The sequence below is a fragment of the Zea mays genome, chromosome 6 (assembly GCF_902167145.1).
Source record: "Zea mays cultivar B73 chromosome 6, Zm-B73-REFERENCE-NAM-5.0, whole genome shotgun sequence".
NCBI classification, from domain to species: domain Eukaryota; kingdom Viridiplantae; phylum Streptophyta; class Magnoliopsida; order Poales; family Poaceae; genus Zea; species Zea mays.
The window spans coordinates 83,189,904-83,217,033 of record NC_050101.1 but is presented as its reverse complement, the minus strand read 5'-3'; the positions used below and the strand labels follow the sequence as shown (position 1 = coordinate 83,217,033).

Sequence of the window (27,130 nt, the reverse complement as noted above, 5' to 3'; positions counted from 1 at the left end):
CGATTAGGGTTCCAAGTTTCTTGCTGCTTTTGTTGGATAGATACACGAAATTATCTCGAGAAGTTTGTTTGTAATGAGTCCAGCCCCCTCCTCTATAAATACAGAGGAATACAGCCGATTTGAAATCATCAATCGAATCAATAAACAATTTATCTCGCATTTATTTCTTGTACATTTAGAAGTAGTTCTAGTCTAGTTCTAGTTTAGCCCTCTAATTCCCAAATTTTCTGCTTCTCTTCGACTCTATGTCGATTAGAGGAGTCTAGGTCGGCCTGCCGAGTCTAGACAACACCTAGGATCTCTCCTCCCCGACGGGGTCTCTCCCGAGAGCGATATCCAGGTGCCGCCGGCGACTTCCGCCGTCCCTGCACACGCGCGGACCGTCTGGTCGTCAGGCAGGAAACCCTTAGCTATGTCCCAGTTCGCGGACCGTCCACGCCTCTGCAGCGAGCAGAGCCGTCAGTTTTCATGCAGTGATTGACGATCAAAAAGACACCAACAGATTCAATCGCTCACTGCTACTCCCACGGTCCCACCATCTTCGTTATCTCCAGTCAAGAGAGAGAGAGCTACTGTGAATGTCCAAAATATTTTCTTGGATCGTGCCGATAAAAAATGTACAAAACTGTACCAGATCGATGGGCGCACATGAAACTCCCGTCAGCGCCATGCCGCCATGTCATACGCAGGCCCACAGGGGCGCTGTTCTGTCCGCCCGTGCCACCCTGAGTCTGAGGGCTGAGGCCCACCGGCTCGCCTCGCGGCTCGCGCACGGCAAACCACTCTATGACTCACATGCGACTGGTAGCATGCTGCATCACGTCTGCCGGATCGGGCGCGCCGAACCCGAGCCGCGCGGCGGTGGCCGGCTTGAGCACGGCGTCCGGGTCCGCGTCCACGGCGTCGGCAAGTCGCGGCCACATCCTGGCGGTGATGAGCCACGACCCGTCCTCCCGCGGGCTCCGTGACACCGTCATGGCCGCGGAACCCAGCCGCCCCGGGCGCACCCACGGAAACACCAACCGCGGCCGGCCGAACCCAAAGTCCCCCTCCACGCGGAACGGCACGAACGTAGAGACCACCAGCGCGGGGCTCCCCATGCCGGTGCCCACCACCTCCGTCCACTTGCCGCCCTCCCGGAACACCCCCTTGTGCACCTCCATCCAGTCCACCAGCTCCTCGTACCGCTCCCACCGGAACACCTCCGCGATGGCCGCGCCCGCCATGGCCGCCACGTCGGCCAGCGGGGACGACGACACGGCCTCCACGGCCGCCTCCCGCGACGCGTACGTCAACACGTTGCCGAGGTAGCGCCGCACGGTGGCCCCGTCGTACCTGGCGGCGTCCAGGCGCGGCCTGCCGTCCACGAGCCACGCCATGCGGCAGTGCGCGTCGAGCCCGCCCACGGCCGCCGCGAGCAGCTTCCACACGTGCGCCGACAGCGCCTCGAGCCGCGTGGCGCGGCGCGCGGGGGTGCTGGCCGCGGCGCGGAGCCGGTCCACGTCCGCGGCGGACACCACGTAGTTGCGGCGCACGAGCGTGGCCGTCAGGAGCGAGTTCGGGAGGCCCGCCGGCGCGTACCGCGTGAACTCGGCGTCCAGCGACGCGCTGTACCGCGGCGGGTCCCGCGGCCGGAAGAGCGAGGCCCGCTCGTGGTGAGGCTCCCACGAGAGGCCGCCGGTGCGGAGCAGCTCCGCCCACGCGCTGGGCAGCGCCGTCAGACCGTGGCCGTCCACGAGCAGGTGGTTGGTCCCCCACGACAGCGCGAACCCGCCGCACGCGAACCGCACCAGCTGCAGCGACAGCGCGAGGTCCTGCTGGAACGGCACCGCGATGCGGCCCAGCGAGCGGTCGGCGTCCGCGAAGTCGACGTCCGCGAGCCTCACCCCAGCGCGCGCCACCACGAGCTCCGCGCCGGTGTTGTCGCACGCGATCTCGGGCACGCCGGTGTCGGCGTTGGCGACGACGCGGCCAGCGAAAGGGAAGAAGCGAGAGAGGAAAGCGGGCATGGCGTCCCGCGCGGCAGCTACCACGGCGGGGAAGCCCGCGGCCGGGGCGGGGTACATGGCGATGAGGTAGATGTGGAAGGAACCGAGGATGAGGTCGAGGTTGGACGCCTGGAGCACCGCGGGGAAGTCCGGAGGCGGGTCGGACGCCCGCAGCAGCGTCCGTGAGGAGACCGCGACATCGACGCGCTCGGTCGGCATGCCGTCGGCGTCGAGCAGGAACGGTTACTGAAAATCTCCAAGGAGGGGGATGCTCTTCTTCGGGGTTCTGGCGGTGGAGGCGCACGCGCAGAAATGGTTGGGAGCAAGCACTTGGACTGGACGACACCTGGCTTTAAAGAGGACGGGAAGCGTTCGCGCTTGGCAGTTCGGCGGGACTCGGGAGGCGGCGGCACCATGTTCCCGGCGTCGAATGGAGGATACATTGGGAAAAAAGACTTCTACGCAGGGTGCGGGACCCTGCAGCGAGTTCGACCACTTCCGTGTACGCCTCTGAGCCGTTCGACAGTACCGGGCGATAAATCTTTCGAGAACAAAAGAAGGAAACAATACCGGGCGATCAGAAGACGGAAAGGTACGTAGTCAGGACCAAACAGTTGTTGGTTTTGACTTCTCTTGATCATAGGCAAAGATCTGATGAATTCTGGTCCCGTGTTGGATCCATGTGAAACTCTAGGATGCCGTACAGATCATCGCTGATCATAGCAGATTCCAGAATGGATGTCTCGGTACCAGTAAATGCTCTCTCCATTTCAGATTAGAAGAACTTTTGGTTCTTTTGTTTTTTTAGATATATGTACTTTGAAGTGCCGAGAAATCTTATAATGAGGCGTTTTGATCTTAAGAAATTAGAATTTATTTAATAAAGTAACCTCTTTAATTTGAAATTTAATATTCCGTCACTTTCTAAAGTTTAGATATAAACCTATATAGAGGATGAAAAATAATTTTATATATCAGTACAATATATTTTCACTCTACAATTTACAGGACGCTTTTCAGCTCACTCGTCTTTAGTAAAACATAACACAAATATTTCTAATATCTTACTAATAATAATATATAAATATATTTTGTATAAAACCGTATTAGCTTAATTGATATGTGACTAAATTACTATTATTAGAATAGAATTCAATTCCAATTATCCAAACGGGCTGTAATTTGAATTTGAAACGAAGAGAGTATCTCATGATTTAAAAGAGGGAGTATTGTATAATGGCATACAGGACAATTAGCACCGTTCTGGATTCTCACGCTTAGCAAGCAGCTACACGCAGCTACGTGTGCAGGGATGCCTACTGGTAGCCTCCAGGAAGACAGACAGGAGATGACACTGCCAATCCTTGCAGTCCAACAACTTAGCTTTTCCTCATCTTCGACCTTGCGTACCTGTTTGCTGGAGTTAAAGGAAACAAGGCCATATAACAGCGCCTGATGTCGAATCAATGGAATAAATTGTACAGCACGTTGTGATAAGCCAGGAGTAATTCTCAACAGTGACGCACAACGGCGACAGCGATTCTAGCCTCCTCAGTTGCATAAATACCGGACACGACATGTTGAGCCTAACCTACCCAAAATCAAACAATTGCGTTTATCTTTGAAGCGAGGAACCAACATTTGGGTAACATTTCATCATGGCAAATGCAAAACGATCTTTAAAACTCACAAGGTGAACACCACGGAAATGGCAGACCAATAAACCCAACTTTGTTCGAAACCCAAAAGGGAGAAACTAACTTGTACTACGAGATTACGAAACCCAAAAGAGAAACTAACTTGTACTAAGAGATGCATTTGGTACTCCTGGCTTTTCCGATAAAACTTACTAGACCATTTGACGTCGTTTCAAGGGGATGCTCGAACAAACAGAAATATTGAAACAAAAGCAAGTAATTCTGAGGATACTCAATGTGCAATCCATCGTTATCAGAAGATGCCAGTACAGTGCCTTGGAGTCTATTCATAGCAGCGGTAGACGATTCAATATCCTGCAGATTGCAAGCACCTGTCTCAGGCTCTTGGTAAAAAAGTAAAAATAAAAAAAACTATGCTGAAATGATGATGCGTCGCTCTAAGGTCATTCTCGGTGATAGTTTCATCACACCATTTTCAATATTGCCAAGTCAACAAAAATAAGATGAAATATACCCTCAATGAAGAGTTTCATGACACAATTTCATAGACTAACATATGACTTTAACGTTGCATCTAAATAACCAATATGAATAGGTGAAATAGATGGAAATGAAATAAATTGCTCTCAATGGTGGTCTCACACGCTTTCCAATACCTTGGACACGGGTTGGCATAGTTTCATGGTGATGAAACTAGTTTCGACTAATTTATAATAAATAGTGCCATGTTATCAAAAATCCTATGTGGCATACTAATTAATAAAATAAAATCTCTCATGAAACTTGCATTGAGAATGGCCTAAAAAACTGCATTCCTTCTAGCCTTGTAAAAATATTGCACTTATTTATTCATGCTAATAGAACTAGCATTTTGCATTGGCTTAAAACTTACTAAGTGATCTTCAGAAACTTCATTAACTGGGAGTAGTTCAAGATACAACATTTTTTACTTTTTAGACCACATAACAGCAGTAGTTCAAGTCACTAGTTAAATCGATAAAGGTATAGATAGGTAGGTATACCGTAAAATCAGCAAAAGCTACAGGCATTCCACCACGGCGACGCATTTTAAGGACATGAAATCCAGGTTCCCTGACAATATAGAACAACAATGAGCAGTTTCATTACTATGGATCCACTTCAAAAGCAAATTAGAAGAATCCACACATCATACTTGGATAAAACTTCCTTGAGTTCGTCCTCTGTGCATGTATGTCCCAAATTTGCAATGAAGATAGTAGAGCAAGGTGGTATATCACTTGAAGATTTGTCTCGTCCTTCCTACACCAAACATGCCATATTATCAAGCTTTGTACATGTCGAGCAAGCTTTAACTAAGAAACAAAAAACTTCTAAAAAATCTGCCCACTAGTTTGATTGGTGGGTAAGTCAAGATACTAGATGATTATTGAGACAAGACATGCAGATATATCCCATTTCAAGAATAGTTTGGCAAGGGTCCTCTAGGTATTATTAAAATTAGTAGCCCCTACCAGCACAATGCACAAATGCATGTCGTTCAAGTAACAATCTAATGAAAAATTGGCAGCTACTTACAATGTTTCATAGGCTTGCAACAGTGTGTGCTGTCATTAGTTATTACAACTATGATGTAGGTATAAATACATGAAGTGAAACCATAACAATAAACTCACATTTGAGAGAGATTGCCCATTCTGCTGCTTGTGCCCTGGTTGATCACTGCCCATTAAAAGAAATGTTATTCGTGATAAACCACTAGAAGACCCATGAAAAGTTGATAACACAAGAAAAGATGCTTTGATATTTTATTAAGATAAAAGATAAAGAAAGGGCATCGTCTCCAGCTATTTGTAACATGAATTGTGTGCCAACCTCTGATCCGTAGGCAATTCATTCTTATCACTGGGATTTTCATTTTCTGTGCCCGATGGCTCATCTGATCCTCCATCACCTACACGTTTGGTGCCAACAAAAATGTGCAGGTGAGGTTTATGCTATGAAGTAGTTATAGTGCCATTAGAAAACCTAGACTACATTTGTTTCATTAAATGAGTGAGAAAGTTGCTACCCCCTAATTAGGTGCTATGTCAATCCTAATTCAGTCCTAGTTACAATGTTTAATCAACATGGAAATTTTCATAATAAAAAACAATGGATGAGGTTTCATCAAAGTCATCAACAAACCGAAACTGCAATAGGAGAAAGGAAAAAGGAAAATACAAAGTGGGTTTAAATTAAAAAACTACAGATAGTTGCAGCCATGTTTATGTATCAATGGGCTAGATTTATATATTTTCTGAAAAGAAGGTATGCCTGAATTTCATATTTTCATTACCATACCATAAAGCAACAAAGTTTCAGAGTTTAATCGCATCATTGTGATTGGATAGTTGTATATATGCATTATTAAGATTTCCCAGTGCCCTATTAACAAGATTAGAATGTTGCGACTGGGTTTCTACCACATAAGCGCCATTTCATGTAACCTCATTTAACAAAAACAAGAAGGTGATTCATAAATATATCAAGTAATAAAGCTGACCATTATTGTCATTGCCTCCATCCTCATCTTCCCCCCATACTTCGTCATCATCTTCATCACCAACGTTTTCATGGTCAGCATTTCCTTCTGTTTTGTTAGCCCGTTTGTCAATAACTCGGTAGCCTTCGACACCTAAGGTAAAAATTACCATCAAATGATTAGAATCGACATGGTTGCATGATACATTAAATAAATAATTAGTATGGTAGCATGCAAACATTAAATAACGATCAAACAGGCAGGAAAATCTAATAATAAAGTTTGTAATGGCATTTAAGGCACCTCCACGAGGTCTGCGTGAAGTTGATTTAGCTAGCTCAATGTGCAAACGGTCGCCACTCTCCGGATCAAAAATTGTTCCCTGAAATGGATAAAAATATTAGACCAGTGACAATAGCACTCAATACTTAATAAATATAGCTAGAAAGTAACAAAGTTATGAATTTGTAGGCTAATTTCTATCTACTAGTGCATACATTAAACTTGCGATTTACATGCTATAAATAAAAGTTTGCTTGTTGGTTAGGTTTGACAAACATAGACATTCTTTTAGTTAGCATTTCTAAAACTCCGAGTTGGTTTTTCGCTCTGTGTAGCCAGATGTTTTCTCATAGAATTTGTATCAACTCCCACACTACTAGTATGTGGCCAAGAAATATATGGGTATGATTTTGGACAATCTAACTGATTACAGATGTTACACAAGATGTGGATTCAAATAATGAGCAATGCAGCGATTAAATTGAAGGTGCTAGAGCCGCACAATACTAAGACAGAATAATACATTATAGTATGCTTAAGTGGCGAATATGATAACAACAGTAGCTTTGAAGTTCCTCTGACCATGTAGCTGTGATCTGTACAATGCATTGTTTTAAAGGCGTCGCCTAGGCGTCCAGGCGCCCAAAAGATCCAAGGTGTCCCCGTCGACTAGGTAAGAATCAGCAAGAGGGCATAGGGCAGAGGGGAAGGGGCGGCGCCGTTTCGGGGCAGCAGTGCCGAATCGGGAGCAGGGAGGCCAAATCCAGGGCGACGGAGGCTGAATCGGGGGCGGCGACATCTGAATCGTTGGCGGCAGCATCCGAATTGTCGGCGGCGGCGAATCTGAGGTGGCGGCGGCGAAATCGGGGGCAGCAGCAGCTGAATGGTGGGGGAGAAAGGCAACCTAGGGTTGCTAGAGGAAGGATTATATGGGCAGACTGGTGGGCTAGGCCTCCTACCCCTTCCTTCTCCTTTTTTCTTTTCCTTTTTTTCTTTTTCTTCCTCCTCCATGGGGCTGTTTTGCTGATTCTCAGGTTGATAAGGCATCACCTACACATCTAGGCGGTGGTCCAACGCCTTATCTCACCTTACCGCCTTAAAAACCATGGTACAATGTTTCATTATTTACATCTCGCAGGGTGAATAGTAAGTCTATCTAATTCTAAGGAGTCAGTGACATGAACTAGAGTCCACAAAGCGTCCAGTGATGCCTCGGTATTGCTAACGTGCTAATTGTTCAGCTTAGTAAACTTCAGTACTCAAATTTCTACTCAGGTGGATCATGTGTTGGTTCACATAATGCATAACAATGAGCACAGAATTAGATAAGGTGGTTTGGCTAGATTCACAAGAGAAAAAGGGCAGACCCAGTGCCGGTGACTCGGTGAGACAGCTCTCACACTGCACCAAGCCTGCACTCCTTAGATTTACAAGAGAATTCAGTTATTTATCCACATCACCATCCGGGTCATGTTGTAGAGTATAGAGCAGATAGAAATGCAGAAAGAATTAGGTTATTATTGTCCCCTATCTCTACAGCACTAGTAACAAGGTTGAAGACAACCAACTTCATTGTTGACAGTTATGGAGCAGCTACAGTACAGGTATACAGCATGGTCGTTTGGCTCACATTTAGGGAACTCATTGCCGACAGGGCCGCCTCATGGGTGAAGAACGTCACAAAAGCAACCGCCTGTGGCATAAGAATAAAAAATTCAGTAAACAACATCATTGCATCGATGTACATATCCATACAGAGGCAGTATTTGCAGCAGTCTATCTTCTCCCATCGCTACATCAATCCGGGTTGCGCTCTAAACTACACTTAAATCTTAGACGGCCTCACAGAAGAGACAGAAAGATGGTGGGTTTAGTCTAGCGGAGTAGCACGGGGGATAGGCGGAGGGAGACGGACCTGGTTGCCACGGCCGGTGTACTCGAGGAGGCAGTGATCGAAGGCGGGGCGGTGGGAGAAGAGGTTGTGGATCTCGCGGGGCTTCACGTCGTCGGGGAGCCCCGCGACGAAGAGCGTGAGCACGCCCTGCCGCTGTGGGTCCGGGTGCGCCGCATACACGTAGTAGGGGTCCACCGCCGCCGCGGCGGGAGGGAGACGATGGGAGAGGCTCATGCCGCTCATCTCGGCGCGCCGCGAAGGAGGATGCAGTCTCGGTTTCGGCTCGGCCGGGTGTGGCGTCGGCGGCGCCGCGGTGGGCGTTCCCTACTTCTCTCTCTCTCTTCCTCTGCCCGGTTCACTGCTGCCTCCAGGACCGGTGCGCGTGTCGCTTTGAACGTGACTAGAGGTGACCATCTCCGACTCCCCGACGGGAAGTTCTCCACAGGAATATGAATAGGGAAGTTTCTTGAAAAAAATGTAAACACAGAAAAATTATCTCTCGATGACTAAGCGGAAACAGAGACGTAGAAACATTCTCTACCCTGTTTTTCATGGACTCATTAAAGTTAGATGTGACGATATTTCCATATAATAATTAATTATAAAAATAAATAATTATATTGTTAAGAGATCCCGTATTATACAAATATATTTATTTTAATGTACATATAATGTTTCTTACATCTGACACAGTATAAGTGACATGTTTTTATATTAATAATATATGAAGTGCGTCTTAATTATAATTTAAGCGAAGACAAGATCCCAATAGGATTTATCTCACAGGGATCAGGGATGGAGAAAAAATTCCTCCACAAGCGTTTGTGGAGATTCCGGTATAAAAAAATCATCACAGGAACGAGAACGAAGAGCTAAAACCCGACAGGGTAGTAGGGTAGTTCCCATTGCCATTCCTAACTGTGACTGCTGCGTCTAGCTCTAGCATGGGCCAAGTGTGCTTGTCGATTTGGGCATTTGGCACCGGAGTTAGACAGTCTCTCGACTCAACTAAGAGACACGGAACTTATAGATAATATTGTTTAATAATTGTAGAAAAGAAGTTTAAAATAATAGATAGAGGTTCTGCTCCAGATAGAACCAAATTGCAACTGCGTCTACTTGGAACTGGTGGGAAAAATGTTGTCGTTACTGTGTTTTTTCGCTCGATAAAATTGAACTGCTATAAAATTCATACAGGGTTCCCGTAAAATTCCTACATTCTAAACATATCGTTAGCTATTTTTCAACATTTAAATTAAGGAACAATTGGATCTATACCATTAAAAGATCCAAACTTTAGATATATACCATGGACCCCACATGTCATTGACTCATTAGGACCCACATGTAAGTGAGATAGTAATGGTATAGATCCAAAGTGGTGATCTTTTAATGGTATGGATCCAAATTTCCCTTAAATTAATGATAACAAATATAGACAAACGTATAAACTATATTCGTACGTAATTAATAAATATATGTTTTACCTAAAACAAATTATAAATTATACTTTGAGACGGAGGGGTATAAAATTCATACGTTCTAAACATATCGCTAGCTATATTGTATAATAGGGTATGCAAAGTTTTAGTGCTATTACTAGGTCAGATTGTCAGAACTCAGAAGCATTTGAATGCGATAACAACGATTTCATTCGCATTGAATTTGTCCGTAGCTTGAGATGGATCATTACAAACAGTACTGACTGTTCCATCTTTCAAAAGCCAAAAGCTGCTGCGGACTGCCAAACGCTCAGCTTTTCAGCCAGCTTCTATAAAATTCGTTGGGGCAAAAACCATCCAAAATCAACATAAACACATAATCGATTGAGTCGTTGTAATAGTAGGAATCTGTCACTTTCTAGATCCTTAGCCCTATAAACAACTTTATCTTCCTCCACATGTAATCGTAATGATACTCAGATTCTCCCCACAACCAGATTTTCAGAAAAGCTGGTCAGAAAAAAGCTGAACCAATCAGGCCCGAAGGCTGGTGCCATGGCACCGGTGGTCCTACAACAGTCGACAGAACATTGACCATCTGTCACCCGAACAATGATCCCCAACAACGAGGAACACCAAATCACTGATAACCAATTTGGTAAAAGGGCATTGAAAAATCACTGATAACCAATTTGGTAAAATGGAATTGAAGGGATCTATGGGAGAAATTCACTTGCTATTCAAAAATAGCAAGGAAATTCCTCTCTATGGATCCCCTTCAATTCCACTTCCACCAAACCAGCCCTCATCTAGCTGCTCAAGCTCATTGCAGGGAAAACATGCAAGAACAAAAGCTGCTTCCATGTTGTTACTATTTGCAGCGGCATTTATGCCCGCAAAGCTCTACATTTCATCACACCGCAAGAAGATTACAAGCGAGCAACACACTATTCAAGTTATCGGTTATGCACAGCACAGCAGTGCCGCAAGGTAGAATTTAGGGTTCCAGCAGAGCAAGTCCAAGCGTCGAAAACGGAAAAGTAGGGTTTTCAAGGGCTGAGACCATGAGTTTTCAAGATTCACCGACCCAGAAGCGCAACACGGTCCTTCTGGATCATCTGAGCCAGGTTGTGATCAAACAGCTCACACCGGATCGGCATCTCCATCTCATAGAACGGATTCTTCAAAACGAAGTCCGTGTACAGCTCATAAATCACTTTCAGCAGCATTTCCATGTTTGGAGCTCCAGTTTCGCATACAACGAAAAATTTTGTCCCTGAAGCAAGCGAGGCAATCAGAATATACATGTGAAACAGACCAGTTTGGGTGACTTAGAGCAGCTCCAATAGTTATGTAAATTTAGCACCCTAAATTATAGATTTAAGAAGTTGCTAAATCACTTTAAGGAGTAGAAAAATGTGTGTGCTCCAACAGTTCTCTATTTATTAGTTGCTAATTTTTAAAATTGTTCATGTCAACAAAAAAGTGAGCATGGTTTCTATTTTAAATTGAGCTAGCACATCAACAACCTTCCATAATGTCTTAAAAGGTCGAAGTTGTCGATAAAAGACCAGAAGGTTGCGGCGACGGCATGAAGACAACACATGACACTAAATATAGATTTGTGGTCAATAGGACGGTAGGACGACACAAAACGGTGGCCGAAATATGGTTTTCATGATGGATTTAGAACCAACATTGATTTAGGGAGTCCCAACGAGGTTCATAAATGTAAGGATGAAATTGGATTTTGTAGGGAGTTTGTAAATTGAAGGACCTGCTTTACATAACTGTTGGAGAAGAGTTTTCTCCGAAAACTTTTTAAATTCATATTTAGGGAGTTGTTTACATAACTATTGGAGATGCTCTTATTATTATTCAATGGTTATAGGCCACAATCTCAAACAACCAAAAGATAACCGCATAAGTTATAACTCTACCCCCAAAGATATATTTCAGCTGCATAATGATTCGAATCAAATTATCCATGCTCCAACAAAATTGTTTTGCAATGAACTGTGACAGGTTTTAAAGTCTCCATTTTCTATCATAAGGGCTAATTTGGCAACTCTATTTTTCCTAAAGATTTCCATTTTCTTAAGGGAAAATGAACTAATTTTCCTTGGGAAAATGGTCCCTTGGAAAAATGGTGATGCCAAACTAGCCCTAAGCATTCAAACCCTCACTGCCTACAAAAATCACACATGCTACAAAAATCTTACCATTCCTGAGCTAAAAACACTGCTACTTAGCACCGGGCAAAGTAATAGCAGATAATGGAAGTATTCCCACACATGTAGTGGTCAGCACAAAAACCACATTCTTTGGTGCTGTATGCAATATCAATGAGAAAAAAATTATCCAAGTTTACGAACCTACAGTATACTTAAGTCAGAGCTTGTAACACTTAAACTAATTCTGTGTGTGTACCCACACACCCCAAATATGCATTAGCTGAACTGTTAAGCAGATAACATACCTGTGAGGGATTGAAAGCAATGGAGATCAAAGTTATGAGCTTGTAAGAGATCAATGCCAGTACAGCCAGGGGTAGGGGAGAGTTGCTGGGAGATAGCATGCATCGAATGCCACAGACTTGCTAATCTTAGACTGTCATTGGTATCCATCCTCCCTGCTGAACCATAGTCCTGGAGAGATATGCAGGCAGATGACATGGTTTACAGCTCGAGGTCTAGAAGATCTCAATAAAGAAGAGATAAGGGATCCCAGAAACATACCTTGTAGTATATAAGGCCGCCTGATTTGTTAATGATGAAAAGGTTATAGATAGCCGCTAGTGCCATAGTCACAAAAGGGTAAATGCCCTATATCAGCTGCAGAGAAATATCCACAGCCATGTAAATACTTGATAAATGTAACAGTAACAGACAACTAGCAAAGAACAATTCTCGTAGGCGTTTAAACAGTTCAACTTTTCTGAATGAATATTTTCTGGGGGGAAATTCCCTCTGGTTTGAACTTTAATAAGATATATGAACAACAAGCACTCAAAATGTTAATTAGTATCAGTGCCCAATGTTCACATTACATAACATCTTGCCCTAATATGCAGCAAAATGCATAACTGGTCCTCCAGTTCATGTCCAGTGATTCGATTTGGTCATTGACCAGTAAATTAATGTGCTTACAAACCAATGTTTCTTTTGTTTATAAAGAACCTCCGGTATCTAAGCAACTATGTCACTGAATTTGTGAATTATTTTATTATCCTAACAAAGATAAAAGCATACCCCGTCCGGTGTCCTATTATTTGTCGTTTAGGACAACGACACGATCTCCAAATAAACTCTTAATACATTTATATTTTATAAAAGTACTTTTAAAGACAAATCGGTGCATATGAATATTAGGTTTCAAAACTAAATAATAAAACAGTTATTTGTAGTTAGAATTTTATAAGTTTAACTCGAACCTTATCCAAAAGGACAAATAATATGACACCGAAGGGAGTACACATATACTATGGACCTGATTGGTTGCCCGCACCTGGGCAACCTGGTCGTGCTAACCAGGCTAGCGAGAGCCCAGCTGTACACCGCGACAGCCTGGGCCTGGCTCTGAAGATACATTGATTTTGGTCGCATCTCTAGATCCTAGCCTGAGGCCTTTTCTGCCACCACGAGAATCAGGCTCACCTATACATGTAGCAAACCAAACAAACGATAAGTAGCATGATCCTGGCCGTGCAACCAAACACATCGCAGTTGCATACCGTGAGCCTGGTTCGACTATATGCGGGCAACCAATCAGGCCATATATCTTCTTCTGCAACATTTGATTCATCTAAAAATGACAATATTCTCAATTATAAGGATTCTCAGCGTCCGGAGAAAGTGATTGTAGAGAAACAGGGTTGAGGGCAATTGGCCACACCTCAATGAGAGGGGGGCACCTTCTATTATATAGAGCTGGCTGGCCTGCTTTACAAGGCAGGGATAATTCCCCTGATTTATCCCTGATTTACATCTGCTATATCTAGCAACTAATCCCTGATTTACATCTACTATCTATAGCAGCTAGGATTCTATCCCTGATTTACATCTGCTATCTATAGCAGCTAGGATATCCACAGATGGCATATTCTATTGCCTAACACCCGCCCGCAGTCGCAGCGGGAGGCTCCCGGACGCAAAGACTGGATCGAAATTCTCGAAAGAGTGCTGTCGGAAGCCCTTTAGTCATGATGTCGGCGAACTGGTGAGAGGAGGGCACATGGAGAACCCGAATTTCACCAAGGGCCACCTTTTCGCGGACGAAGTGAATGTCGATCTCGATGTGCTTCGTTCGCTTGTGGTGGACGGGGTTGGCCGTCATGTAGACGGCGCTGACATTGTCGCAGAAGACAACTGTGGCAGAAGGCAGCTGGATGTGTAGCTCCTGGAGTAACTGTCGAAGCCAGCAGCACTCAGCCACAACGTGAGCCACAGCCCGATACTCGGCCTCGGCGCTAGAGCGGGACACCGTGGTCTGGCGCTTGGAGGACCATGAAACTAGATTGTCGCCGAGATAGACACAGAAGCCAGAGGTGGATCGTCGAGAGTCTGGGCGGCCTGCCCAGTCGGCGTCAGAGTAGGCAGTCAGCTTGGTGATAGACCCGGTGCCAATGTGAAGACCCGAGGAGAGAGTCCCCTGGACGAAGCGTAAGATGCGCTTGACCAGCGCACGGTGAGGCTCGCGCGGGGCGTGCATGAAGAGGCACACCTGCTGAACAGCATATGCCAGATCAGGACGAGTCAACGTCAGGTACTGGAGAGCCCCCGCTAAGCTCCTGTACTCTGATGCATCCTTCTCTGACAGTAGATCCCCGTCGGTCGCGGATAGCTTGGCGTGAGTGTCAACAGGTGTCGATGTCGGATGACACTCAGCCATGCCTGCGCGCTGAAGAAGCTCGACCGCGTACTGTCGCTGGGAGAGGAAGAGACCATCGGAGGAGCGCGTGACAGCGATGCCGAGGAAGTGGTGGAGGGCGCCAAGATCCGTCATGGAAAACTCGGAGCTCAACCGAGTCATAATGTGTTGTAGCAGGGCCGACGACGAGGCGGTGAGGATGATGTCGTCGACGTACAACAGTAGGTAGGCGAGACTTGTCCCCTCTCGTAGAACGAAAAGAGACGTATCGGAGATGGAGGCGACGAAGCCGAGGTGCCGGACGAAGGTGGCGAAGCGCTGGTACCATGCCCGCGGGGCCTGCTTCAGGCCATACAAGGACTTCTGCAGATGGCAGACGTGATCTGGAGCGCCAGGGTCGACGAATCCTGGCGGCTGTTGGCAGTAGACGGTCTCCTCGAGGTGGCCGTGAAGAAAGGCGTTCTTCACGTCCAGTTGATGAATGGGCCAGGCGCGGGATGCAGCGATGCTGAGTACAGACCGTATGGTAGCCGGTTTGACAACCGGGCTGAAGGTCTCGTCGTAGTCAACGCCCTCGCGCTGGGAGAAGCCACGGACAACCCAGCGAGCCTTGTGGCGAGCAAGGGACCCATCGGCATGGAACTTGTGCCGGAAGATCCACTTCCCCGTTACGACGTTGGCTCCGGGGGGCGCGGAACAAGCTCCCAGGTGTTGTTGTCGACGAGGGCCTGATATTCATCCATCATCGCGGCACGCCAGTTGGCGTCGGCCAGCGCGCTGCGGTAGTTCGTCGGGAGCGGCGATGGTGAGGGTGACGTCGTGGCCGCCAGCCCCTCATAGCAGACACGAGGAATGGCACCCGTCATGGTGCGAGTGACGCGCGGCGACGGCGGAGGCGATGAAGTCATAGGGGCTGCTGGGACAGCTGCCGGCTCGGACGTAGACGTCGTACGGGAACGACGGACGTAGACTCGTGGGAAGGGAACCACGTCGGGTCCAGGCGGGGGCACGGGACCACGCCCGCCCGGTGTCGCAGAAGGCGAGTCATGTGAGGCTGCAACGTCTGGGGGCGGTTGCTCAACATCCGAGTGGGATGGAGCAACCACGTGCGTCGAGGATGGAGTCCCACCTGCAACAACAGTAGGACAGGGCACCGAAACCATATCGTCGTCGAGGAGGAATTCTAGGGAAGCAGAGGACGAGACGTCTGAGGTGGCTGCAAAGGGAAAGGTGGTCTCGTCGAATGTGACATGGCGAGAGATGATGATGCGACGGGTTGATAGGTCGAGACAGCGGTAACCTTTGTGTGAGCTAGGATATTCTAGGAAGATGCATGCCGTGGAGCGAGGGGCGAGCTTATGTTTAGAGGTTGCTTGCATGTTGGGGTAACAGAGAGACCCAAAAACACGCAGATGGCTATAAGTTGGTGGTTGATTATGCAGACGAGTATAGGGAATTTCATGCTGAATAGAGGAGGATGGGCGCCTATTATGGAGGTAGCAGGCTGTCAGGAGTCCCTCGGCCCAATATGTGGGTGGTAGGGAGGCATGTAGAAGCATGGTGCGAATGGAATTGTTGAGTGTGCGGATGATGCGTTCAGCCTTGCCATTTTGGGGAGATGTGTAGGGGCAGGAGAGGCGAAGGTGAGTGCCTTGAGCAGCGAGGAATTTGATGGTGGCAGTGTTTACGAATTCAGTGCCGTTATCAGCCTGAAAGCATTTGACGGGGAGGCTGAATTGTGTTTGGGCAGAGGCAGCAAGCTCGACTAAGTGTTGGTGGACATCAGATTTTTTTCGGAGCGGAAAAACCCAACAGTAGTGAGTGTAATCATCCAAACAGACCAAGTAATATGAAAAACCAGACAGACTATTGATGGGTGAAGTCCATACATCACAGTGAACGAGTTCAAAGGGTGCATGAGTTATGGAATGCGAAGAACTAAAAGGTAGACGCGTATGCTTGCCTAGTTGACATGAGTGACATAGGGAGTGTTGTACTTTATTACAGGAAATAACATGAAGTTTATTGAGACGCTCTAAAACGGCGGGGGCGGGGTGACCGAGACGTTGATGCCAGAGAGTTGACGATGTAGCCAGGAGAGCATGAGGTGGAGCGCCAGGTGTGGAGGCAGGCATGGTGTATAGGTCCCCGTCGCAGTTACAACAGAGAATCACGCGTTCCGTCCTGAGATCCTTAATAGAGAAACCATGGGCGTCAAATTCAAAGGAACAATTGTTGTCGCGAGTGAATTGACGAACGGATAACAGGTTGCGGACTATGGATGGGGCGACAAGGATATTATTAAGAGCAAAATTTGTTGTAGGTGTAGGAAGGACGGAATGACCTCTAGACATAACAGGTATACTAGTGCCATTACCTACTGTTATTGAGGAGATGGAGGGGGGAAGGCGCTGAGTAAGCATACCATCCGAGGACGTCATGTGCGTAGAGGCGCCGGAGTCAACAACCCAGGGCGAGTTGCCCTGAAGTTGCATGTTTTGCAGGGCAGCGATGAGGCCTGCTGCATCCCAGGTGCTGGTGGAGGTGTTGGAGCTGCTGGAGGACGCCTGGAGTGGAGCGAAGGCGGTGTGGGCCTGCGGGGAAGACCCGAGAATGCCCAGGGTGCGCCCAGCCTGGGCACCAGAACCTTCCTGGCGGCGCTGTCCAGGAGGGGTGACGCGCTCTCCAGGGGCCACACGTTCGCCAATCCAGGGATTAAAGCCCCAGGGAACACGTTTGTTGGTGCTGGTGTTGCCGGAGTTGTTGGAGAAGCTACCAGAGGTGTTGTAGAAGGGCTGGTGGCCGCCTTTTTTGGTATTAGGGCGCCGGGCGCCCTGCTGGTGCTGCTGCTGCGAACCACCAACATTAGCTAGGAGGGCAGCAGCAGCACGCGTCTTCTCGTCGTTCTGCAGCCGCAGCTCTTTGAGGAGTAGCTGATGGCGTGCGGTGGCGAGGGTGAGGGGCTGCTGTCCGGCGATGTTGTCGGCGACGCCGGAGTAGACCTCGTTAAGTCCACGCAGCAGGTTGAGGACGAGGTTGGGCTCAGATACGGGCTGCCCAACGTCGCGTAGTTCGTCGGCCTTCTCCTTCATGCGAACGCAGTAGGCGTCAATGGACAGGTCCCCCTGAGTCATCGAGTGAAACTCGTGATTCAGGAAGATGGCGCGGGGAGCTTTGTTTGCCTGGAACACCTCGCCGATGGCCTTCCAAAGGGCGCTCGCCGTCTGGGTGCTGTCGGTCATGGCGAGGTTGAGGACGGCGTCGGAGGTGGTGTTGTACATCCATCCGCGGACGCAGAAGTCAGCCTGTGCCCATGCCGCATCGGTGGGGCGCGAGGTGGAGAGGTGATGCAGCAGCCCAAATTTCCCACACGTGGCCTGAAACGTCGTCGACCACTTGGTGTAGTTGGAAGGTTTCAACTCCAGGGTCATGGGGACGTGGAGCATGATGTTGATGGTGGCAAAGGGGCAGAGGACAGGAGCAGAATCGGCAGCATCGGAGATGGTGCTCATGGCACAGGGAAGGGGAAGGAGAGGGCAGGCGGCGCGGTCTGGTTAAGGCGGCGCGGCTGGAGGAGAGAAGGTGAGGGGGGGGGGGTTGGGAAATTAGATCGATGCCTGGGTCTCGGATACCATGTAGAGAAACAGGGTTGAGGGCAATTGGCCACACCTCAATGAGAGGGGGGCACCTTCTATTATATAGAGCTGGCTGGCCTGCTTTACAAGGCAGGGATAATTCCCCTGATTTACATCTGCTATATCTAGCAACTAATCCCTGATTTACATCTACTATCTATAGCAGCTAGGATTCTATCCCTGATTTACATCTGCTATCTATAGCAGCTAGGATATCCACAGATGGCATATTCTATTGCCTAACAGTGATTACCCCCGAATAGTGGCAAAACGCCCTCCGAGAAATTCCACATAAGTGAGAGACCCGTAGTGGGCCCAGCTGGTGCAAATTTGGCATCAGTAGGGCCTGCAACTCGGGAGCCAAGCTCCTGAAGCGCAGGTCCCGGGGCCATGTAGGACCAGCACCCACACACTATGGACCACACCCTCAGGCAGAAAGGCATAGGTAGTATGGACCCGGTGCTACGTGACGGTCCCAGGCAAGATGACCCCAAGAACGACGGGTGGGACGACTCTGGTTCCATGTGCGACTCTGACCACATCAGCCTTGTGGCGCCTAGCAAGGATATAAGTCTCATGTTCATCACATTTAATGTGATGAAAGGCATAGGTAGTATGAACCCGGTGCTACGTGACGGTCCCAGGCAAGATGACCCCAAGAACGACGGGTGGGACGACTCTGGTTCCATGTGCGACTCTGACCACATCAGCCTTGTGGCGCCTAGCAAGGATATAAGTCTCATGTTCATCACATTTAATGTGATGGGCAACATTGTAGTCAAAGGGCATCAGGCGAGCCAGCACCACTATGCACGACGTGCAGTTGAAGTTCTCATTATAGCCATGCCTGCGATGACAGGCATACCCGAAGGTATTATAAAGTACCAGCTAATACATTATACTCAACGGTGTGGGCACGCATACCGTCCACTGTAGCACAACATGTTCAACACTACGGCACGATTGAGTGCACTATGTAACTGTCATGTGCGGGCGCACATATAGGCGCCGCCGTGACGCACGCGCGCGCTGCAGAGCGCGCTGAACGCGCACAGGAGGAGGCCACAACCAGTGGATAGATTTAGAAATAAAGATAAGGCTAGAGAATAAGATTGAGATGAGAGAATTGTGGAGAGTTAGTTGGCAGCAGATAAGTCCAAGAAAATAGGAGTTAGTTGAGAGTTTATAGGAGAAGTTGGTTAGCCATAGGGCTATTTATAAGCCACATGGCAGCAGGGAATAAAGCAAGCAAGATTATTATTTCCTAATCTCTCTCTCTCTCTCTAAACAAGCTGACGGCTGAGGGGAAAAACCTCACCGGCGACGACGGACCGTGGTACGAACTCCGTAGTCAGGGGCCAGCTACCCTAGGTCGGGAGGTCCTTGACAACCTGGTATCGCGATCCAGTCGTTCCTTGACTTCTTCTTCCACCCAGCCGCAATCCCAGCCAAGCCCACCAACCTCGCCGCCTTACGCCGACACCACCTCTACCATGGCCGAGCCAACCACCTCTGATTTGGCCAAGATAATAGAGACCCTGACATCGACGGTCGCCGCCCTCCAATCCTCTGTCGCCAAGCTCCAGAAGGGAAAGACCTCCTCGTCGGGCGGCCATGGGACCAATGATGGGCAGCACCACAATGATCGACCGCCGCACTTTCAAAAGATGGATTTCCCCCGCTATGATGGGAAATCTGATCCACTGATTTTCACCAGTCGGTGCGAATCGTATTTCCATCAGCAGCGCATCATGGAGGAGAAGGTATGGATGGCCTCCTACAACCTTGAGGAGGGCGCACAGATGTGGTACCTTATGGTCCAGGCGGACGAGGGCACGCCATCCTGGCACCGCTTCACGGAGCTGCTGCACCTTCGGTACGGGCCGCCCCTGCGTTCCGCGCCGTTGGCCGAACTGGCGGAGTGCAGGCGCACCGGTACGGTTGCCGAGTACCAGGACCGGTTCCAGGCCCTGCTTCCTCGCGCGGGACCACTCCAGGAGGCGCAGCGGGTACAGCTCTTCGTCGGCGGACTCCAGCCGCCACTCAGCATAGACATCAGGATCCAGAATCCTCAAACGCTGGTCGCCGCCATGAGTCTGGCGCGCCAATTCGAGTTGCGCGAGCAATTCGTCGCCCCAGCCGTGCGCGCTCCTAGGCGTCCTCTACTGTCGGCCCCTGCCGCCCGGCTGGCCCTACCCGCGCCGCCAGGAGCCAAACCGGCCGCGCCGGGGACCATTACCGTCGAAGGCCGCACCATCAAGCGCCTCTCGCAGGCAGAACAAGAAGAGCGCCGCCGCCTTGGCCTCTGCTACAATTGTGACGACAAATTCACAAGGGGCCACAATCGCATCTATAAGCGGCTGTTCTTACTGGAGGGCCTTGAGGAGGAGGAAGATGAAGCTGTCCGTAGTCAGGGGCCAGCTACCCTAGGTCGGGAGTGTAGCACCTAAAATCTCATCTTGAATTTTTTTTTTGAAAATAAATAAACTAATAAATAAGATAATAGTAAATAAATCCTCTAAAGATTTCTGGTGCTAGAAAATCCTCCAATAATTTTTTTTTCTCTTTTCTTACATGTGGGACAACACCACATAACATAATTATGTTTCCAATAAAGATTTAAAATAATCTCCATATAAATTTGTTACTTTATTAAAATATATTTATACTTATTCACTAAAGAAAAGTACAAACTACAAATGACATTTTTCAAATACCTATTCTCTATTATATGATTGGGAATCATGTATAAAAGAATTAAATAAGACAAATATAATATATATATATATATATTTGCATTCAGGCTGAAAAATTTGTGATGTACATGTAGTTTGTATTGGAGTCTTAAAACCAAATTTGATTTAGTTTGGATTTGTAAATTGAAATGAAATTAGAAAATAAAAAAAAAGAAGGGGAAGACCTCACCTGGGCCGAAATGTCCACCAGCGGCCCACTCCTCCGCGGGCAGCCCACCTCAGCGCGCGCTAAACCCCCCCCTTTGGCTGTCGCGTGGGTCCCGCGACCGGCTTCCTTGGGTCATCTCCTAACTCGCGCTCGGACTCGCTACTCGCAACCTGAGCCGCGGAAATCGCGCGCGCCAGTGGTGCTGTTGCCGCAAACCGCGGAGGAAAACCCAGGGCCCGCCTCCGCTGCCTCGCGCTCATGGGTGACGGCGGACCCGTGCTAGCTCTATCCCCTCCCTATCTCCTCTCCGCTTCTTGCGCTGGTGGTTGAAGGAACAGACCCCGCGCGGACTCCGCAGAGCTCGGCGATGGGGGTTGCTCGGCTTCTCCCTGCGACCGTGGGCACGTTCCGGGTATAAAGCTCACCAGGCTCGCCTCTCCTTCCGTATCCGCCTACCCTCGCGACCCAACTACTCCTCTGCCAGTTTATCATCGACGCCGGGAGAGGGGAGAGAAACCTTCATCACCGCCACCACGGTCGTTGGTCGTTACTCCATAATCAGGCTTTCGGGTGGTGCCGGGGTGTTGCTCTACTCATTCCGCAGGTGTGTGACCACTCGGGGGGCACAAACTCCGGTCGCGCCGCTCTCAATTCCTCGTCGGAGCTCGCGCCTGGTCCCTGTTCCGCCCATCGCCGTGGCCACGCTCCTGTGCCTCATTCCGTCGGTAAGAAACCCATCCAATCGACTCGCCTCGTCCTCCTCTACGTTTAGCTCGGTCCAATTTGGGTTTGGTGCTCGGGGATGGCCAATTGGATCTCGGCCGTGCCTCCGCCGTGTAGCCATGGCGGCGGCGCCGCTGCCTGGGGTAGGTGGAGAAGAAAAGAACATGCGGCGTTGATCTTTTAACCAACGGTCGCGATTAGCCGGGGGTACCGGTTCGGTCAGGTCCGATCGGGGCCGTCGATCTTGAATCGGGCGGGTGAAAATCGAATATGGGCATTATTAAATCCGGACCTTCGATCACTGGTTTGACGACTCTGGTTGCGCACCAATTCCTTGCACTGGGAGATCTAATCGGGACCGTCCATTTGCGATCGCAAGACCGAGATTTGACGATACCGCTTCGGCTTTGTAGAATTGCAGAAGGGCCCCTCGGTTAGTTTAAAATTGAACCCGCCGTCCACCTAGGTTGCGGCCTGAGTCTTAGGAACCTTTGCGGGTTAGACCCTGCACTTTCTATATTTCATGCGCGCAAACCAGAGGCAGATGAATTAATTTCAGAAATGATTTTAATGTGAACTTAATTATTAAAACATGTTTAATCCCTAGAAAATTCATACTAAGTCCAAATTACTTCATTCCAATTTCTAAAATTTTGTAATGTTATTGTCTATTACTTAGAGTCTCTGTTTTATCATGAAAACAGTTAGAAAATCAATTTCCCATTTAATCTCCTTTCAAGCACATAAAACCCTAGGAAATTCATAACTCCTCCGTTTTAACTCCGATTTGACTCGTTCAAGTTGCGTTAGTCTCGTAGCAACGTGTAGATTATTATTATTCAGTTTGTTCTTATGTTTGGTGTGATGTTAATTTTATCTATACCATGTTTGTTTGTATTGCTACGACTAGCGCGAGGACTTGTGTCATCTGAAAAGCAAGTTGGTACTGGAATCTCAAGTCCCAGGCAAGTTGTGCCCTTGATCACTTCTTTTTACCTACTCATGTTCTGATTAATCATAATGATCTGCATAGGTTAATTTTGATGGGACCCAATAGGTTACCCTAGTTTGATTATCTTTATACCTTGTTTACCACTGAACTTTTTGGGTAGTACTTGCTAGTGCTTTATGTGGTTTCGGGTATGAAGATACATTATTCATGATTATACTTTTGTTATCCGTTGTTATTTACTGTTCATGATAAGATCATTATGTTAATTGGAACATGGAGAACCACCCGGGAAAACAGTGCTACCACAAGGGTTTATGGACGCCCTTGGCTGACTAATTAGGAAAGCTAGTGGAGGACTACCTTACCCGAAAGGGGCAAGGGCAGTAGGGGAGTGGTCAGTGTAGGGAGGCCCTCGGGAGGATTTTGCTGCGATGGCGCTCCTGCAAGGGATTCCTGCATTGGAGCTTCCTATAAACTGTAGCGGGTTTTCTGAAGCTAGTGGAACTTTGTAAAGGCCTCGTAGTGTTACCCTGCCTCGCCTCCTCGGTAGAGGTGTATGGGAAGTCGCGATCCCTTGGCAGATGGGTAACATGACTTGTGGGTAAAGATGTGCAACCTCTGCAGAGTGTAAAACTGGTATACTAGCCGTGCTCACGGTCAAGAGCAGCTCGGACACTCACATGATTAATTTATGGAACTTAAATTCAATTTGTCATATGCATTGCATCGCAGGTGATGTTGTTACTTCTGTTCTACTATTTAATTGGGTTGGTATTTACTTATACTTAGTAATTGCTAATAAAATTTTGACCAACTTTAAAAGCAATGTTCAGCTCTAACCATCCTCTTTGGTAAGCCTTACACTTCACGTGAGCTCCCACCTTTGGCGAGTTCATGCACATTATTCCCCACAACTTGTTGAGCGATGAACGTATGTGAGCTCACTCTTGCTGTCTCACACCCCCCCACAGGTCAAGAACAGGTACCACAGGATGAGGCGCATGGAGGATGCTGTGGCGAGTTCGTGAGAGGTCTAGGTCGTCGTCTCCCAGTCAACTTTGGGTTGCTGGACCGTCGTCTCCTTATAATGTAATTATTTATTTTGTATAAAACTCCTGTTATGTAGTAAAGATGTGACATTCGATCATGTGCCATGATTCATCATATGTGTGAGACTTGGTCCCAGCACACCTGGTGATTATGTTCGCACCCGGGTTTTGGACCCCTAAAATCCGGGTGTGACAGAAGTGGTATCAGAGGCAATGTTGACTGTAAGACGAAACCTAGATAGAACTGGACAACCATTATCTACTTACCTTGCTACTCTGATTCTTTCTAAACTTTTCTTAATCTTTTCTCATCTAATTCCGCTTACTCTGATTATTCTTACCTTTTCATTCTAAAGACAAATGTGGATTTCACACTTTGAAGTCCTGTGCCTAAAAGTGACCTTTAGGAATAGGAGACCTACTCTTAGGAAAAAAAAAAACAAAACTATTTTTTTTGTAGCTATATGCTTGAAATGCTTGTTCTTATGATACTTGTGCAACATGTGCTCACGGCAACAGTTATTTACCACGCCATGGCATTGGATTTACCTAAGTGGGCTATCAAAGCCATTGACAAGATTAGACGTGGTTTTCTTTGGAAAGGACGTAAGGATGTACTCGGTGGCCACTGCTTAGTCGCTTGGGGCAAAGTGACACGCCCAAAGGAGCTTGGTGGGCTTGGCATCTCAGATTTACAAAAGCTGAATTGGGCCCTTCGGGTTAGATGGCTGTGGTTGGAAAAAACGGATCCCTCGAAGTCTTGGGCTGATTTACCTCTCCAGAGTTCCAGCATTCTGAAATCTATCCTCTCTACAGCTTTGATTACAGAAATTGGTGATGGTCGTAACACCTTATTTTGGAGGGACAGATGGTTGATGGGGTTGAGGATTGAGGATCTAACTCCTCATATTTTTGCCATCGTCCCGACCAGGATTACCAATAGGAGAACGGTGGCTGAGGGTATCGTGGAGATGGCTTGGATTCGGGACCTGAGAGGCACCATCACTTGGGATGTCCTCTCGGATTTTTTAACTCTTAGTGAAGTCATTGCAGATTACTCCATTAATGTTGGAGTGCCAGACAAGCATATCTGGAAATTCTCCCCGACAGGCCAATACTCTTCAAAGTCGGCTTATGATATGTTATTTCTTGGTTCCACTTCTTTGAGAGCTTATGAGCGCATTTGGGAATCTTGGGCACCTTCTAAGTGCAGTTTCTTCCTTTGGCTTGTCATGCACAACAGATGCTGGACCGCAGACCGTCTTGCTAGAAGGGGGCTACCCCACCCCAGTGTGTGCCCCCTTTGCGACCAAGAAGAGGAAACAATACAACATCTTCTCATCTCTTGCGTCTTTGCACGACAGTTCTGGTATTCCTTGTTAAGCAGGTCTGGGTTGCCTAACCTTTCACCAGATAATGCTAGTTGCAGCCTTGATGATTGGTGGAGCGGAGCTGTGGAGAAGATTCCCCGTGATCTCCAATCCGGCTTCAATTCTCTAGTTATTCTTGGCGCTTGGAGCCTATGGCGTCATCGCAACGACTGCGTGTTTAATGGGAGATCGCCAAGTCTGGCGAGTGCTCTCACCCTCGCTGGCGATGAGCTCAGGATGTGGTGTAGTGCCGGGGCAAAAGGGCTGAACCTGCTTTCAACTCTTATGTTTATGCTTGACCCAGGGGGATAGACTAGTGGCTTGTTCAGAGTGGCTGTGTGTGGTTTCTGTGTTGCGTCTTGTATCTTGTTGTGTCATGTGTGTGTGTGTCGTGTCAGGTGTGTGTCGGGTGTGGTGTGTTGTACCTTCTTCTATCTATTAATGGAATGATACGCAGATCTCCTGCGTGTTCGAGAAAAATGATACTTGTTTGATTTGGATCTTTGATTGAGTGTGATGAGTTGTGGAGTAATGTCCACAATTACATCTGCATATACATATAAAAAAAATGTTTATAAAAATAACTAGATAAACTAGATTATTTCCCTAAAAAAAATATCTAGTATTCCGTATCTATCTCATCTTATCAGATTCTATCTTACCTTTGGACATTCACCTCATACAACTAGTTACCCTAGTCTTGACATAAAATATCTGGTCAAGCCCTACCAAAGAATCTTCAGTACATAACCAACTATCAGCCTATTCATTCTGCCTACCAAATGATTCCCTTGCAAAACTATCTTACGATATGCTTCTAACTTAGATGGTCAATACCAGGAGGGGTGGTGGAATTGATTTACCTCCTAATCGACACACTCGGCGGATATATAGACAACCCCAGCCACAGCCAGCAGAGATGAATCCTCCTAATCCTCCACCAGGCGGAGTTGACCCACTGATTGCAGCTCAAATGAGGATGATGCAGCAAATGGCTGACACTATGGCAGATATGCGCGCCCAAATGCAGCAAGAACGCCAGGAAATGCGCCAGGAAAGAGAGGATGCACGTCGGGAGATGCACCAAGAGCGGGAAGAGATACGCCAGGAGAGAAGGGTGCAACAACAGCAGCTGCAACAACAACTTCAACAACAGCAGCAACAGCAACAGGTGCCATTGCCTCCACCTCCACCACCAGTTCCACCCCGAGATAAGCATCGGGAATTCATGAGCCACAAACCACCAACCTTCTCCAACTCCACGGATCCACTACAAGCTGATGACTGGCTAAAGTCTATAGAGAAGATGCTCAACATAGCTCAGTGCTCGGACCGAGAGAAAGTACTCTACGCATCAGGTCGTCTCGCTGGTCCTGCTGCAGATTGGTGGGATGCGTACTGCGCTGCTCATGCTGCTGTCGATACAATTACCTGGGCAGAATTCTCCACACAATTCAGGAATTACCATATTCCTGCTGGACTCATGAAGATTAAGAGAAAGGAGTTTCTCTCCCTCAAGCAAGGAAGTATGTCCGTGAGTGAATATAGGGACAAATTCATCCAGTTATCTCGATATGCTCCTAGAGATGTTGAGGATGATGAGCAAAAGCAGGAGCTTTTTCTGGACGGTTTGATTGGACCCTTGCAATATCAACTGGTATCGCACACATTCCCATCCTTCCAAAGGCTACTTGACAAAGCTATTGCTGTAGAAAACAAGAGGAGTATATTTGGAGAGAAAAGAAAGGTTGCTAACCAAGGGCAGGCTGGAAGTAGTTCCCGTCCTCGCTATACTACCACTCCAAGTACACCAGCTAGTGGAAGTACCGGACAACAAACTCAACAGACACCAACTGCTCCT

The 27,130-nt window shown here is 47.8% G+C and overlaps 4 protein-coding genes across 6 annotated transcripts in view; all 4 read right to left on the bottom strand.

Annotated features, from left to right (window-relative positions):
* Window positions 1–501: 501 nt before the first annotated feature.
* LOC100191750 (transferase) lies at window positions 502–2,291 on the bottom strand. Its single transcript, NM_001137177.1, has one exon. It carries the CDS (start codon window positions 2,205–2,207, stop codon window positions 792–794), a length of 1,416 nt encoding a protein of 471 aa, NP_001130649.1. The 5' UTR covers window positions 2,208–2,291; the 3' UTR covers window positions 502–791.
* Window positions 2,292–3,152: 861 nt separating this feature from the next.
* On the bottom strand, window positions 3,153–8,687 carry LOC100217110 (uncharacterized). The gene is made up of 10 exons (NM_001143479.1): window positions 8,347–8,687; window positions 8,062–8,124; window positions 6,453–6,531; window positions 6,171–6,302; window positions 5,501–5,579; window positions 5,302–5,347; window positions 4,821–4,927; window positions 4,669–4,738; window positions 3,918–4,000; window positions 3,153–3,398 (listed from the first exon to the last, which is right to left on the bottom strand). The coding sequence occupies exons 1-10, from the start codon at window positions 8,566–8,568 to the stop codon at window positions 3,368–3,370; spliced, it is 912 nt and encodes a 303-aa protein (NP_001136951.1). The 5' UTR covers window positions 8,569–8,687; the 3' UTR covers window positions 3,153–3,367.
* Window positions 8,688–10,425: 1,738 nt separating this feature from the next.
* Window positions 10,426–27,130, bottom strand: part of LOC100283133 (uncharacterized) — a 30,478-nt gene continuing 13,773 nt past the window's right edge. Inside the window, exons 2-6 of one of the 3 annotated variants that reach the window (XM_035959614.1) lie at window positions 13,501–13,571; window positions 13,201–13,423; window positions 12,506–12,601; window positions 12,247–12,415; window positions 10,594–11,043 (exon numbers count right to left, since the gene is read on the bottom strand). In XM_035959614.1, the coding sequence (XP_035815507.1) occupies window positions 10,847–11,043; window positions 12,247–12,415; window positions 12,506–12,571 (432 nt within the window). In that variant the 5' untranslated portion in view covers window positions 12,572–12,601; window positions 13,201–13,423; window positions 13,501–13,571 and the 3' untranslated portion in view covers window positions 10,594–10,846. Of the gene's footprint in view, window positions 11,044–12,246; window positions 12,416–12,505; window positions 12,602–13,200; window positions 13,424–13,500; window positions 13,572–27,130 lie in introns of all 3 variants that reach the window. The other 2 variants (XM_035959613.1, NM_001294273.1) reach the window with 2 other exon arrangements.
* LOC118472197 (uncharacterized) lies at window positions 16,506–19,541 on the bottom strand. The gene is made up of 2 exons (XM_035959962.1): window positions 17,062–19,541; window positions 16,506–16,828 (listed from the first exon to the last, which is right to left on the bottom strand). The coding sequence occupies exons 1-2, from the start codon at window positions 18,146–18,148 to the stop codon at window positions 16,794–16,796; spliced, it is 1,122 nt and encodes a 373-aa protein (XP_035815855.1). The 5' UTR covers window positions 18,149–19,541; the 3' UTR covers window positions 16,506–16,793.

What these genes read in the sequence shown, in the direction of transcription:
- LOC100217110 (NM_001143479.1), bottom strand. Translation starts at nt 8,568, where the DNA reads ATGAGCGGCATGAGCCTCTCCCATCGTCTCCCTCCCGCCGCGGCGGCG. An exon ending in ACACCGGCCGTGGCAACCAG is followed by an intron (nt 8,125 to 8,346) that starts GTCCGTCTCCCT and finishes CTTATGCCACAG; the next exon opens with GCGGTTGCTTTTGTGACGTT. An exon ending in AACGATGGATTGCACATTGA is followed by an intron (nt 3,399 to 3,917) that starts GTATCCTCAGAA and finishes TCCAGCAAACAG; the next exon opens with GTACGCAAGGTCGAAGATGA.
- LOC100191750 (NM_001137177.1), bottom strand. Translation starts at nt 2,207, where the DNA reads ATGCCGACCGAGCGCGTCGATGTCGCGGTCTCCTCACGGACGCTGCTG.
- LOC118472197 (XM_035959962.1), bottom strand. Translation starts at nt 18,148, where the DNA reads ATGAGCACCATCTCCGATGCTGCCGATTCTGCTCCTGTCCTCTGCCCC. An exon ending in GCACATGACGTCCTCGGATG is followed by an intron (nt 16,829 to 17,061) that starts GTATGCTTACTC and finishes TTCTCTATTAAG; the next exon opens with GATCTCAGGACGGAACGCGT.